Raw genomic sequence first — 15,495 nt, 5'->3', positions numbered from 1 at the left:
TGCTTCTGTGTTATACTTCCCTTGTCCTGGTCACACAAGGCCTACCACACCCCTCCCTGCTCTGAGGCCAAAGCAGGACCCACGTTCTCCGGGGACCACTCTATTTTCACCCTGACTCCTGTGGAGTATGGACATGCAACCTTGCTCAGTCATCTACTGGTGCCATTCAGAAGAGGCAAAGCAGGAAGAGATGGGGTGGAGAAATCAGAGGCCTATGGGGAGCTGCAGCAGCCAGGACAGGAACAGAAGCCAGGAGGCCCTGCAGGGCCCCAACAGCACCCCATGGTTCACTTGCTTCTGGATCCAGTTGGTATATTTGGTGAGGAGAGTGTATACACCTGGATTCTGTGGTTTGATGCAGGCCTCCTCCAGTGATGACACCCCAGCCAGAATCCATCTGCCATCAACTTCACAAGCCAGTGGCCCTCCAGGGTCCCCCTAGACAAAGAGAAAGGAGTGACGGAGGTCCTGCTAAGACCTACAACAGCCCCCTTCTCTGTTCTGCTTGAAGGAATCACTTCTCCAGGAGCTCACTAGCTCGGGCCCCTTCTGGCTTCTCAGTTGGAGACCACACCTGTGAATCGCAGCCAATGGCAGTCATGGAGAAAGGATGGCAAGAGCAGAGCCTGGTCTTGGCAACAAGAGACCAAGCCCCAGGGAACAGGCCCCCAGCCCAGGACTCACCCCCAGAAAGAGAGGTGCCGGAAGCCTCCAGACACTCACATAGCACAAGTTCTCTCCATTACTGGTGGCACAGATCATGTTCCTCTGGATAAGGGGGAGAACTGGGGGGTAGAGAGACTTCTTGTGGAAAACACGGTCACACCTCTTGCTGTCGATAATGAATACCTTGACCTCATGAAGCACTGGAGTCAGTGTCCTGTTGCCTGAAGGGAGCATGGAGGATAAGCTGTGACTAGAGCTTCATCTCAGGATCCTTTGACAAGTTCTTTGCCTTGCTTGATTTTCTTGTTTTGTTTTTTTTTTGTTTTGTTTTGTTTTTTTTGTTTGTTTGTTTGTTTTGTTTTGTTTTTTAAACAGTCTCATGCAGCCCAGGCTGGTATCAAAATCATTTAGCTGAGGCTGGCTTTGAACTCAACAGTTCCTGGGTTCACCACCCTAATGCTGGGATCACAGGTGGCATTCATCAATAATCAACATGCCTGGCTTTTTTTGACACTTTCTTTGTCAGCCTCCATACCACCCACCCCAATGTCCTGCTCTGTGACTTCCTTTCAGGCAGAGCATGCATTCCAATTCAAGGGCTCGAATATGGCAGCTGTTTCAGTTGTGTGTGTGTGTGAGGGGGGTACTTGATGACCTCCTACCTCCTGAGTTTCTCTTAGGCGGCAGCTGATCGTGCCCACAGCCCAAGCAGTGTTGGCTTGACTGCGGTGCCTGTGTGAACTGTGACAACGAACCCCATATGAGGAGGGCCTAACATACTCCAAACCACAGGCTAGAGACCACGGCCAGAGCCTCCTCAAAGGCAGCCCAAGGGATGGGGCGATGAAGGCCCAAGGGGGCACTCCCCAACCCGGTCCAACTCACCGGAGGAGTGCTGCTTACCCTGGCCCCAGCCAGTCACCCAGCACTGTGTCTCGACCTCCAAACTGAAGCTCTGCTCCGGGAGGCAGATGGGGTGCACGTACTTGCTGAAGGTGACCGGAGCGTCGAGACGGAGAAGGGCCAAGTCGTTTCTGATGAAGTTCCGGCCCCAGTACTTGGGGTGCACAATGATGTCCCTCACGGGAATCTTCAGGGCCCCAGGGGAGCTAGCTGGCTGGAGCTTTCTGCTGCCCAGCAGCACTGAGTATTCCTTGTTGCTGCAGGAGGTACAGAGGCTCACCTGACAGACATCAGTTCCCCCGAACAGCTACACACCTGCCTCCTCCCAGGACCCTTTCCTGGGAGCCCTGGCCGACATGCTCTGTGCACTCAGTCTGGCTCAGCCCAGCCCTGGAGTGTACAAGGTCAAAGACATACCAGCCCTTTCATTCACGGTCACATTGGGTCAAGGTGTGGGGGTGTCGGTGCGCATAAATATTCTCCTAGGGTGAGGGTCTGGGTCTTCCTGTTGCCCAGCTTAGGATACAGTGTCTATTGTTTGGGACTCCACCCCAATTTAGTCCAAGGAGCTTGTGAGACCCTAAGACAGCCTCTTCCCACTCTTCCTTGTTCCCTCCTGCACTGTCTCCCAGACGTCCCGAGGAGCCGGACTGCACCCGAGGCAGCTCCGAGTCTTTAGAGCCCGGATACAGATACACAGATCCCACTCACCCCTGGATGCAATGCGCTGCAGATACCACCCAGCTGCCGTCAATGAGGGCCCCTCCACACACGTGCTCATTTTCCATGCGCACGCTCACTTCCCAGGGCCAGTGATGCATCGTCTCCAATTTGTCTAGCCACCAGGGTATGCCACAAACTTCAGCACAAGCGTTGTGGAGAGAGCAGCGTTCACAGAGAGGAAAACAAGAGGAACAAGTCACCCTCAGGGGTCAGGATGCCAAGGCTATGACATCAGGGATTTGCCTACTGGTCTACTAGTCAGGGTTTATGAATGAAAGATGAATGAATGAATGAATGAATGAATGAATGAATGAATGAATGAATGAATGAACGAACATAGGTGCAGAGATTCTAAACAAAATACAATGTGCTGTGAGGGTGTGGGGGTGCATGCCTTTAATCTCAGCACTTAGGAGGCAGAGGCAGGAAGGAGTCCCCGGACAGCCAAGGCTATGTAGAGAGATCCTGTCTCCAGTAAACAAATAAGATAATAAAAATTAAATCAAAAAATAAAGAAGAGGAAGAAAATCTCGAAACATATTTACAAAAGGGACGAGTGGATACCAGGCAAAAGCATGACAAAGCAACTTTCTAAACATGTTTGAAAGTGTCCTAACAAAGCTGACTGTAAGGCACACGCTTGCAATCCCAGCACTTTCGGAGGCAGAGGCAGGTGGATCTCTATGAGTTTGAGGCCAGTCTTGTCTACAAAGTGAGTCCAGGACAGCCAGGGCTTGTTGCGCACAGAAACCCTGTCTTGAAAAACAGAAACAAAAACCACAAACAAAAACCTGATTATACACTAAAAATTTAGCAAGGAGCTGGTGAGTCTGCACAACAGTTGAGAGCAACTTCTGCTCTCCCAGAGACCCAGGTTCGGTTCTCAGAACTAACATGCTGAGTCACAATCACCTGTAACTCTAGTTCCAGGAGATTTGGCACTCTCTTCTGACACAAGCACACACATACACACAGACAAACTCTGTTGCACATAAAATAAAAAATAACAGAAAAACCCTAAAAAAAACATGTATCAAATATTCTTTTTAATTAATTTATGTATTTTATGTGCATTGGAGTTTTCTCTGCATTGTGTCTGTGTGAGGCTGTCAGATCCCCTGGGACTGGAATTACAGAGAGCTGTGAGCTGCCATGTGGGTTCTGGGAATTGAACTTGGGTCCTCTGGAAGAGCAGACAGTGCTTTAACTGCCGAGCCATCTCTCCAGCCTCAACAAAAACAAACCCATGTCAAAACGACAACAACAGAAATTCTTTAGGGGCCCTGAAGTGTGAAGCATAAAGACCTGCGTTCAGTCTCCAGCACGGAGTACAGCCAGACTTGGTGGTACATGCGTACTTGTAATTCCAGCTGGGAAGGAAGGAGAGGCAGATCCCTGATGCTCACTAGACAGTCTGTCCTGAGCAGTGACCTCCCGAACGGCCAGAGGCAAAGCAGGCAGAGCATGAGCAACGACACCCGAGCGTGGCTCGGTCTCCACACACCTTTGCACACGCTCTCACATACAGGCGCCTGTGCATGCGCGCGTCTTTAAGTGAGACTGAATCACAAAGGGAAAACTGAAAAGAGTGAGGCCTGGGCAGAGGCAAGAACATAGTAAATCAACCACATAGTCAATAGGGCCCTTGTGGGGTGCTGACAGAACCCAAGGCAGCGGAGGCCTGTGAACCCAAGCATGCACTCCCTGGATCTAAAGAAAAAGACAGGAAGCCCCAGGAGCCAGGCTCTGCAGACAGCATCCCAGGAGGCTTCTTAGGCAACTTTGGGAGAGGCTCAAAGCTTGAGCTGAATTCCCATGGAAGACCCAGGCGCTCTTTGCTCTAAACAGGGCTGTGTCCTGGCGGCTACAAGTCCTGTTTAGGAAGTACATCTAATACTTGCTTCCTATGAAGACAAATGCTATTTAGGCAGAGGCTTTGAGAGCATTGTTTTTCCCAGGAACTGAAACTTTCCCTGCCACGGGGACTCACTGACCCACCTGATTGGGAGCCGTCCTCTTTATAACCTGAAAGAGGAAAAAAGGACAGATGTGAAGCAAAAAGCAGGATAGCAGTAAAGAGATGTGATTGTGCATGTGTGTGTATGTGTGTTTATTAATTAGTCCATTCACTCATTTACCAAATAGTCCCTAATCTCAGACTGGGGAACAACTGTATCAGAGCCTGTCTGGGAACACATGCTGCCCAACTGTTCAGACAGTAAACATGATACCACCATGTGCGATCAGGGCAGAACAGGGCCAAAGGCGTCAGGTGAATCCAAAAGAGGTGGCAGGTGTAAGAGATAGCAGAGAAGAGAGAATGCTGGGAAACATCTTAAAGAGGAGAAAAGCAAATAAAACAAACAAACAAATAAACCAATTCCTCCAGGGAGAAGCACAGTAACATATTCCAGGGCCTCTGGTGGACAAAAGCAATGTCTGTGGTGGAAGAGAAAGATGTGTGGATAGGAGCACCAGGGGCCAGCTGCAGAGGGCCACAAGAGCCAGGCTGAGCAGCTCTGGGAAGCCAGAGGAGGTGGGGATTGTAGGATTCTATCAGGATGGCAGCAGAGAATCACAAGAGCAGAAAGGTGATAAGGTATCCCACGGGTCTCTGAGGACCCAGGCAGCAATGAGGGGATCTGAGCCAGGCTCTGAGAACAGATATGACCAGCTTGATGGGAGACGAAGGGACGTGGATTAGTCTCCTGGTTTCAGAATTCAGAACAGGAATGGCTGAGGCTCACTTCACTGAGTTGGACAACTAAGGAAGAGAGAGATGAGGGGCTGGTGTGGACCCCAAAGGTGTGAGATGGTTCTGGGAAGGGCCCACAGGTGGGTGTACCGTCAGGCTGTTGTTTTATAACGTGGCATGATGTCACTGCAGCTCAGTGCCTAGGACATTGCAGCTCAATGCCCATTCACCGGAGCAGAGAAGAGGGAAGGCGCAAGGATTCAAACAGCGCTTTCAGAACATCCTTATGTCAGAGAGGAGCAGAGACTGGGGGCATGGAGGAGAGGATTCTACTGAAACAGGAGAATCAGGACGCTGGGGAAGGTACTTGTAGTCCCAGCATTCGGGAGGTGGAGACAAGAGGTTTGGGACTTCAAGGCTATCCTCAGCTACACGGAAAGTTCAAGGCTATTATCCTAGGGTTCATGAGACCTTGCTCTCCTCCCCAAATAAAAGAAGAAAATAGGGGGAATGGGAGGGGGGAGAAGCCACAGAGAATTTAAAAGGAGAGAGAAGTAAAAAAAAAAAAAAAAAAAAAAAACAAGAGCAATAAAGGTGATGGGCATGATGTCAGGAGCGGGCTTCAAATTACATAGTAAATAAATAACGAAGTGCCAGAGGGAAGCCTAAGTGATAGTGCCTCTTGGGGGAAGGCTGGCCCAGGGAGAGATGTCCAGGGAAAGGCAGTGAACACCTGAGTCTGACAAGCATGAGCCCCGCCTCTCAGCGTAGGGAGGGCCCTGTTCCAGCCCCACCCCGCCAGGACGCAAAGAAGCAGGTCTGGGTAGTGTTACAGAGCAGTCAGATTCGGAGGGATCCCTGGAAACTTGGGGGCTCGGAGGGCGGGGGTGAGGGGGTCAGTCTGAGAAGACAGCACTTAAGGGCCTGTCCTCAGCCGCTGGTGGGAAGAAACCAACATTTAGGTATATCGTCCGTTTGAAGGGATGGAGATGCGGAAGGCATCTGCGCGGGGAGGGAGAGGCCAGGAATGCTCCCCGCTACCCCACCCCCGACTGTCTCCAGGAGGCCACAAGGCGGTTGTGGCCTGAGGAACCTAGAAATCTAGGAATGGATAGCAGAAAAGAGGTGACAGCGAGGTAGGGCTGGTACACAAAAATTCCAAGTGGCGGAAAGGAACTGCCCAACCTGAGCAAGACTGGAGGGGAGAGGACACAGAAAGAAAGGACAACAGAGAAGGAGGTCCTTGCCTCACCTAAGTTTGGTGGCAGAGGCACCAACAGTAGCGCCAGAAAGCGGGTTAGGATCCGGCGCCTCAAGGATCCAGGCCCAGCGTCCAGACCGCACGACGTAGCCATGAAGATGTTCCGATGGGCGGCGGAGGGGCGGCGTGCTGTCACGTGCCCCACACCCCTGTACATGATGGCGTCTTAGACACGTGACTAATATGGTGCTGCCAAGAGCCTGACAGGCGTTTTCAGGGTCTTCGGGTTCTGGCACCTGGACCCAGTCTGGTCCTTAGGATGACTTCAGATCCCTTGGCTGAGACTGGGTCTCAGCGTACAGATCTACGGAAGCAGCGCCAGAGCTCTAAGTGTGGGAGCCTACTGCCAAACCGTCCCTGTGCTGGGAATGGCACCTTGTTGTCCGACTCGGGCTATACCCTTGTTCTCTGGGCCTGTTGCATAAGGATTTTTCACAGTCACTGCTGACAAGAACCAGGAAAGCCGGAGAACAGAATATAACAGTATTGAAGCAGGCATGGTGGCTCGCGCCTTTAACCCCAGCATTCGGGAGGCAGAGGCAGGCTGATGTCTGTGAGCTAGCTCGAGGCCAGCCTATTCTACAGCCAGGGCTACATAGAGAAGCCCTGTCTTAAAAAAAAAAAAAAAAAAAAAAGGCCGTTATAAGTAGGTAAGATGATTTTGAGATCATATTGGCTGAACTGGATCTAAGACTAAATCAAGGAGGGGGCAACGTGCCCAGTAAAGAAGGGCAGCGGACCTGTTCCACAGACCAGTGTATGAAGGACTGTTGGCACTTAAAAGAGTGGCCCTTTTTTTGCCTGGCGTTGGGTATAAACGGGGTTTTCCACACAAGGATGATCTTTTTGGATTTGCAGAGCCCAGCAGAGGTTGGGAGGTGTCCACCGAAATTCCTGTTTCCTTTATTTGGTTCCAGGTGTCCTACAGAACTCTGGGGACCCCATCACCCAGGTTGTCACTTAAATTTCATTTTTATGTGTATGAGTGTTTTGTCCGTATGTCTGTCTGCGCATCACTGTATAGGCCTGATGCCCACAGAAGCCAGAAGGCGGCATTGGATCTCCTGGGTTTCAGATGGCTAAAATCCACTGTGGGGGTTCTATGAATCAAACTTGGGCCTTAGAGAAGCTCTTAACCACTGAGCCTTCTCAGCCCCCAGCTTGACATTTAAAGGAGTTTGAATGAGTAATCGTCGGTGCCGCTCATATGCCAAGACAGGCAGGAGAAGGTCGCCCTGCTGCCAGCGGTTCTTTCCTGAAGGTAGGTGTCCACAGCAGCTGCCCAGCAGCACCTGGGGACGTACTGGAGACTTCATCCTCAAGCCCTGGCCTGGACTTCCAGGGCTGAAAGTTCCATAGGTGAGGCCGGTAATGTGGGTCCTATTTCTTTTTAGGCAGGACCCCTCTCTGTGTAGCCCTGGCTGGCTTTGAACTTGTGGTACTTCTGCCTCTGCCTCTCGAGTGCTGGGATTACAGATGTGTCCCATCACTCGTGGCAGTAATGTGGATTTTAACAAGCCCTCAGGGGATGCTCGCACAGGTGAAGAATGGACCATAAGGCTGAGAGAAGGGCCATAGAACAGAGGAAAACCACCTATGGACATAGCATGACTTGCTATAGCAAACAAAGTTAAATTTGTATTGTTGGTCTGTGAAGAACCAGTGGTTTCTGGAGGGTGGTAGTTTAGGGTTTTGCCATAGTTGTTCTGACACAGCGTTTTGAGTATCCCAGGTTAGCCTCAAACTCAGTTTGTAGCAAAAGAACAACTGGTTGTCCTCACAGGTGATGGAGATATGGGCAAACACCACCTCACCAGCTCAGTATCCAGTGGCTTTTTAAGAAAATATTTGGTGATGTATGTGTTCATTAGGAGATGGGTTTGACATTCAGGGTGTGGTGGTGCACGTCTTTAATCCAGCACTTGGAAGGCAGAGGCAAGCAGGCCTCTGTGAGTTTTGGGACAGCCAAGGCTACATAGTGATAGCCTGTCTCAAATAAAACAAAATAGCAAACAAACAAAACACAAACACGCACACACACACAGAGAGGGACAGGGTTTGATGTAAATTCTGTCAGGTCCATCCTTCCTTGGGCAATGGTTAGAACTGAATGTCCATGAAAGCCATGGAGAACACAGACCCCTGGGAAGACAAAGGGTGGGAGAGGGAAATTGGGAGGGCACCACTGAACAGCCTGACAGTCAGGGATACCAGACCCTGTGTGAGATGGACGAAGCTGGACATAATGTAGTGAATCTTTGTGAATATCCTCCTGGCTTTGGGAACACAATCTTTGGAAATAAAGTCAGATGAATGGAAAAAAGAAAAAGACCATTTCCTCGGGCCCCCGCTTCATTCTTGCTCCCAGTTCCTGCTGCCCCTGAGCCCCTGCTCCTAGCTGTGAAATCGGTAAAGCTCAGATAAAGTTGCTGCCCTGCTAACAGCGCCGGGCACACAGGAAGCAGGACTGACTACCAAGACTACCTATGGGACTCAGATCTGAGCTCGCCCAACCTCGACCTGTCTGTGCTCTAACACAAATTGCAAGTCACTTCCCTCCATAAGTGTTGGGGAGGGGGTGTGCAGTTCTCTAAGCCAAAGATCCCAGGTGAGCAGAGATTCAGAGCAGACAGGACAGTCTCCAAATGTTTATTTAGTTCACATTTGAAACCTTCCCATCCCAGAACTTCCTCGACACAATGGGGGGTGACCCTGGATGTGACCCCTAAAGTACTGAGGAAGGATTGCCTTCCCATGAAGCCTATGGGGCAGAGGCTGTGCACCCACTAGCAGACCCCCAAAAGGGGAATTTCTACCAGCCCCAGATATTTAAGTCCCAGCGTTGTATCTCTGCAGGAAGCTAGCAAGGGCCCCTTTTTTTCCTCCCTTCCCCATCACCTTCCCCCCCCACCCCGCCCCTGTTCTCCTTCTCTTTCAGCAGTCACTGAGCTGTGTGATGTGAACAGAGCCAGTCTGGTGCCTGCCACACCGGTGATGACAGTCTTCTCTTCTTCGAAGATGTCCCGAAGGATGTTATGAGTCATTGTGCCCCACCTAGCAGGCCCTCTGGTTGGGGGTGAGCTCACCCTCATTCCCACCAGGCAGAGAACAATCAGGTATGGGTGTGTCTGAGACAAGCGACCAGAACACCAATCTCCCTGCCACAGTCCACCATTACTGCCTCAGAGCAATGGGATCCTGATTGGAATTGGAAGGAAGGGCAAGAGAGAGGGAAGGGGATATTGGGGCCCAGTGGGACAATCAAATCCAGCTGGAAGACGGGTGGCTAGGGAGTTCACAGAGTGACCAGGATGGCCAGGTGCGGCACCAGACTCAGGCATAGAACCAACACTCCTGTGGAATCCGTATGGGAGGCCTGACTTAAAATAAATTCGACCCAATCACTGTATTCACTGATGTCTGTGTAAACTGAGGGAATGGGGATTTGGCCACAGCTGAGGCCCCAGCTCACAATCCCCACCTGGGTCCATGTCTTGTCGATTTCACAGACAAGGGGGCCCCCAGAATCTCCCTGGAAAAGAGGAGAAAGAAATCAAAGGTAGGGATGGCAGAGTGAGCAGACTGGCTGCAAAGTCAGTACTGGAAAGACTCTCCCTGGCACCCAGAGGCCATTCCAGGCCTGGGTTATTTCAACCACTGAGATTTAGCAGATGAAAAGCTCAGAAAACATAAAATCCTCTCAGCAATGATCACCCTCCCTGGTGATCAGACACACAGACACACAAAGCTGATAAAGCACAGAGTAGCAGCTGTCTATTGAAATATCCCTTGAGAGTCCCTAATCCCTAATCCATGGATACCAAACCCTTGGTGGTGAACTTCTAAGTCTGTCATAGCCTATAACCCTGCAACCGTGGCAGCCTTGGCCTCTAGAATACACAGCCTGCAGAGCCCACTCCAGCATCAGGCCAGGGTCTCTTCAGACGGTGCAGCCCTGGATCTTCAAGAACACTAAATATTCTGAGCATCATCATTGCACGGAGGTACTAGAATCCTTCCCACTGCCTCAGAATTTCTCCCTGCCCTAACCCCACTGAGTGACCCCCTCCACTGCTCCATTGCCTTCAAGGGCCTGAGTCACATCAAACTTTTCCTTCCAGGACAATTCCGCATGGCCTTGCCCGAGCTTAAACCCAAGGGTCCACAACCAGCCACTTCAAATACCTCCCTTACCACCTCAGGCTCTGCTTAGGACTTCTAGATGACAGAACAAGCTCAAAAGACTTCAGGCACCACATATCCAAGGGATTCACTTATCCAGATGGTAACTTTGACCGTACTCACCTGGCCTCACCTCCCAGTTTGGGCTGGGCCAGTCTAGAAACTTAACATAATACTCCAGGCTGCATATATTCCGACTCCAACCACTTGGATGGCTACACTTGTTGTCCTATTGTTTCAAATGCACATAAAACCTTCTTCAGCATAAGACCTCTGAATCCTGGGGCTGGAGGGATGGCTCAGTGGGTAAGAGCACTGTCTGCTCCTCCAGAGGACCAAGGTTCAATTCCCAGCACCCACCTGGCAGCTCACAACTGTCTCCATTTCCAAGGGATCTGACACCTTCACGCTGATGCACATAAAATGAAATTAAATAAATTATTTTTTAAAAAAAAGACCTCTGAATCTTTATACATGCCTGTCCTCCACCATGACGGTACCCTCCCCTTTCCAAGAGATTCAAATGTGCATCTACAAACAGCCCAAAGCCCCCTTATCAAGAGTGCAGCCTTATGCAGAAGGAAGAAATGGGTCTGGGGATCCTACAGGTACTCACAGAAAGATCTCCAGTTTATCTCCTTGGATTTTGCCTTCCAGGGATTTATAATGTCTACTCTGCAAGGCTGTGATGTGGGTTAACTAAGAGGATATAGGTCAAGCGCTCACCTTGGCATGGTTGAGTGCCACATAAAATTCAGGGTGAAACACTGCTTGCATTTTCACTTCCAGATCTAAATGTTTTAGCATGATCCCTAGAAGGATCAAGCCAGGTCAACTCATGGGAAACATGATAAATCATTCCATAAACCTTAACTAGGAGGTTTATGCAAGATGTAGCAGCCAGGCATGGTGGCTCACACCTTCAAGTGAGCTTGAGGCCATCCTGGTCTACATAGTGAATTCCAGGACTACACAGTGAAACCCTACCTAAAAAAGGGGGTGGTGGTGGCAGATAACTCAAGCCTTTGAGGTGACAACCAAACCATACAGGCTTTAAGGGGCCCATGAACTGACCCAGCAAGGGCTCTGTCCTGAGTCGTGCTGACCACAGATCATCCCTTTGTCACTATGTTTTTCGATGTTTGCAGCTCTCTCTGGAACAGACGGTCGCAATGCTTACGGGAAAGAATGTGTTGCTGAACCTCCTGAAGAGCTGAAGCAAACACAGTATCTACAGAAAGACAATTTAGGATCTATACCAGAAGACTGGCAGGAGCCATCGGCATCCACTCCAGGTGCCACTCCGTGTGTGAATAGACAGTTGCTCCCTTAAAGGCAGACAGGCCGTGAACTGGATACCTGTCTCACAGGAAACAGACAATCAAAGTCTTGCCAGCTAGAAGGTGACAACCAAGCATCTGCCAAAGTCTTTGTGGTAATAGGGTCAAAGGTCCTGTGCCACAGTAGGGCACCTTTGCTTTCTATAATTGGACCACAGACTTTTAGGCAGACTGTGCCATAATGACAGGAAATCTATCCATCCTTCTCCAACGGAGCTGCTCTGGCTTAGGCCAGGAGGCAGGAAGCTCAACCCTCTGAGGGAAGAACAGCTCAAACTGGTCAGTACCACATTACCCCAGCCCAGTTCTAACTTTGACAGAAACCATCACATCTGTCCAAAAAAAAAAAAAATCCTAACACAGTTGCAAAGTACTCACTGTCCATGTATTCTCCTGCCTCCTCCCTTGTCAGCCAGCTAGACCCTTGCTGACCAACCCCAAAGCCCCAAGCTGTGTTGCTTCCAGCTGACCGACTCACCAGTTTTTTTGTGGTTGCTCCAGCCGGTCACCCAGCACTCTGTCCCGTTTTTCACTTGGAAGGGCTCTCTGGGAAGGCACACAGGCTGGATGTCTGCTGAGTAGGTCACAGGAAATTTCAGCAGAACGAGAGCAATGTCATCGCTCATGGTTTTCATGTCAAAATTGGCAGGTAAAATGATATCTTGGACTGGGACCAGAAGCGTTTTTTTCAGATTTACAGTTCAACTTATTATCTCCCAGCATCGTTGTGTATTCCTGGTGGCTGTGAAAAAAGCACACAAGACATCCTGAAGGGTTTACACACACACACACACACACACACACACACACACACACCCTAAACAGGATACATGCTTGTCAGCATCGGCCCTCTCCCTCCCTCCAAGCCACAGCCCCTTCCCCAGGTCCCCTGACCACTCTTGCCCACCCAGCAACGCTCCAAGTGTGTCTCCTACACCAGTATCACCTGGAAACCTGATAAAATAAGGATGTTTGGATGTCACTGGGTGAAAACTCTGGACCATCAACTCCTTTTACAGATGAAGAGAGAAAAAAAACCTTAAGAGATGGGGACAGGACACCTGGTCCCCAAACACTCACCCATTTATACAATAGGCCACAGTCAGCACCCATTGGTGGCCGATGAGGGAGCCTCCCCACACATGTTCATTTTTGCTCTGCAGGCTCACCTGCCAGGGCCACTTCCTCACTACAGATAAACTTCCATGATTTAGCTCTGTAATTCTATGGCCACAGGCGTCTAAAGAGAGATTAAAGGTGAAGCCATTACCTCACACCTCCATCCCATTCCACACACAGTCAAGGTCCTCCTCAGGAAGGGACTATCTCTGCAGCCCTCCAAGGGTTGGAGCTGACCTTGCCTCCCAGCCTGACTGGGTTACCCTTTGACCTCAAGGCCAGGCCTGTAGAGCCCTAGCAGTACCTAGAAAAAAACGGTTCTCCTGGAGAGCTACCACTGGATTCCAAGTCATCTTCGGTTGTGGTCGCTGAGACAGGCCCTGATCCTGGAGTCGCAGTCGACTCTGGAGACACCGGAACTACTGAGGGATCTGAAATACTCCGGGGCTTCAAGCAGCGCCACTGTGCCAGGGCCTCAGGACTTGTCGGCATCACTCCGGAATCCTTTCTGGGTTTGTAAATGCCACCTGAGGAAAAGACCAACAGGAAAAGCTCAGGCCAGCCACAGCCGCGCCTGTGAAGCCGCTAGCTCCTGGCCTGACTGCCTCAGCAGCTCCATCACCATGGCCACTCCCACCCAAGCCAAGCTCCACCTCCCCCGCTGCTCCCACCGGGCAGAACCCCTGTCCCCAGCTAAGGCCTCACTAAACAGAGGCTGAAGAAGCTGAAGCCAGACCAGGAGGGCCAACAAGACGCCCCTGTTACCCCCACGGATGCCACCCATCCAAGCCTTGGATTCAGGCAATCCTTCTCCTGGTACCCCCTCCCCTCCCCCCTCTCTGTTCCCCGGGGGCTCGCGCAGGAACAGCTGTGTGCCCGTGGTCCAGCTTTTCGCCCTAAGATGTCTGATGCCTGAGTCACCCACCAAAAAGCTAGCTGGTAGCATACTAGAGCTTATCAATATTAAATTAAAAGGGGGTTGGAGCACTTGCTGCTCTTACAGACCGGGATTTAGTTCCCAGCACCCACATGGTGGCTCACAACCACTTATAACTCCAGTTCCAGGGGATGTCTTGTGGCCTCTGTGAGCACCAGGCACGTTCAAGGTGAGTAGACACACAAACAGACACACACACACACACAGAGAGAGAAACTCATACACATAAATAAAAACTTAAAAAATATTAAATAAAAAGCCTACCCCAGTCCCAGACAACATAATATCACAAGAGTTTGATAATTTCACTTTTAACCTCTGGTGGTAAACTAAGACCCATGCACAAACCCACAGAAATGCACAGCTTTGGTAATCAATGTAAAGCGACAATGCAGGCTATCTCCAGTCCGGGTGAGACACAGGACTGTGCCCATGGTTCAGGACACAGCTGAAGGCTGCTCTCCGGTGTTCACTCCTTTCATATAATTAGAGACTCGCGTTTTCTGAACACCCGTCCCTGCATGCTGCACTTGAGTCTGGGGGCAAAACGGCACTTAATGTATCTTTAAGAGATTCCTAAGACTGCGCTTTCTCCTTCTGTCCCTCAGGTGCTGGATTGTTTGACCTGTAGAGTCTCCAGTCATCCAGACTCTGACTTATAGTCGTTCTTATTCTTCTAGCTTCTCCATTTTCTGCAAATCCACAGTGGGACCCAGGTTCCTGCCCTTTGCCAACTGACAGCAAGTGCTGTATTCTCTTTGAAGACACAGAGTTTTATGTGGTTTTCTTTTAATGATATTTATTTTTATTTTATGTGCGTGAGTGTTTTAATGGCATGAACGTAAGTGTATGGCATATGTGCCTGGTATCCATAGCTGCCAGAAGAGAACAACAGATCCCCTGGAACTGGAGTTGTGGATGCCATGTGGGTACAGGAAACTGAACCAGGATCCTCTGCAAGAGAGCCAGTGTTCTTAACTGCTGAGCCTTCTCTCCAGCTGCACCACATGGTTTTATTCTTTGACTTTATGAATGTTTTGATGATTTTGCTAGAAACACTAATCCTTTGTGTGTAGGGGGGGTGCTGAAAATAGTGACCTCATAATTATAGCATTGTTTCTTTCATTTGTCAGCTGGGAAAGTTTATCAAGAGTTTGGATATTAAAATATTTTATAGGTTTTAAAGAATTACAACTACCATCATACTGAGGTGGATTAGAAAACTCAATCACAATATTTTGCACCTTTACCCACCAAGAAACAGAATTCATCCAGGAGTGGTGGCTCATGCCAGCAATCAGGAGTGAGAGGCAGTAAAATGGCAAGTGTAAGGTCAGCCTGGGCTCTAGAGTGAGTTCAAGGCTTCCCAGTGCTGAAAAGTAAGACCTTGCCTCAAATGATAGACTGGATTCATTTTCCCACCCCTGCTGGAGCCTTGTGACTTGCGTCTACCAACAGAAGCAAAGTTGTACAACTTCTGAACTGGCGTTGAGCTCTTAAAGCCTTCACCCATTTAGACACTGTCCTGAGAGCCCTGGTCCTGATGGAGGATGAGCACCTTCAGAAAGCTAAAGCATCCAAACTAAAGTTACAACCATCCAGGACACTGTGTTGTGCTATATAAAGACGTTGTAAGAGTTGAGTTAGCAAATGCTAAACCATCGCCCTT

At 50.0% G+C, this 15,495-nt stretch overlaps 2 protein-coding genes across 2 annotated transcripts; both read right to left on the bottom strand.

Moving 5' to 3' along the window:
* Positions 1 to 204: 204 nt before the first annotated feature.
* Positions 205 to 6,342, bottom strand: LOC129672222 (inactive serine protease 45-like). The gene is made up of 6 exons (XM_055601516.1): positions 6,240 to 6,342; positions 4,291 to 4,317; positions 2,281 to 2,428; positions 1,552 to 1,826; positions 724 to 887; positions 205 to 438 (listed from the first exon to the last, which is right to left on the bottom strand). Exons 1-6 carry the CDS (start codon positions 6,340 to 6,342, stop codon positions 205 to 207), a joined length of 951 nt encoding a protein of 316 aa, XP_055457491.1.
* A 3,201-nt stretch (positions 6,343 to 9,543) lies between these two features.
* LOC129672234 (putative inactive serine protease 43) lies at positions 9,544 to 13,673 on the bottom strand. Its single transcript, XM_055601529.1, is given in 8 exon segments — positions 9,544 to 9,780; positions 11,505 to 11,554; positions 11,557 to 11,661; positions 12,249 to 12,456; positions 12,458 to 12,512; positions 12,851 to 13,010; positions 13,174 to 13,416; positions 13,595 to 13,673. Coding segments are annotated over 8 exon segments (1,137 nt in total).
* Between the last annotated feature and the right edge of the window lie 1,822 nt (positions 13,674 to 15,495).

Source organism: Psammomys obesus, unplaced genomic scaffold (assembly GCF_907164565.1).
Source record: "Psammomys obesus unplaced genomic scaffold, mPsaObe1.curated_primary_1811, whole genome shotgun sequence".
Classification (NCBI taxonomy): Eukaryota; Metazoa; Chordata; class Mammalia; order Rodentia; family Muridae; genus Psammomys; species Psammomys obesus.
Note: the sequence above shows the minus strand (reverse complement) of the source record. Positions and strands in the feature narration are given on the sequence as shown.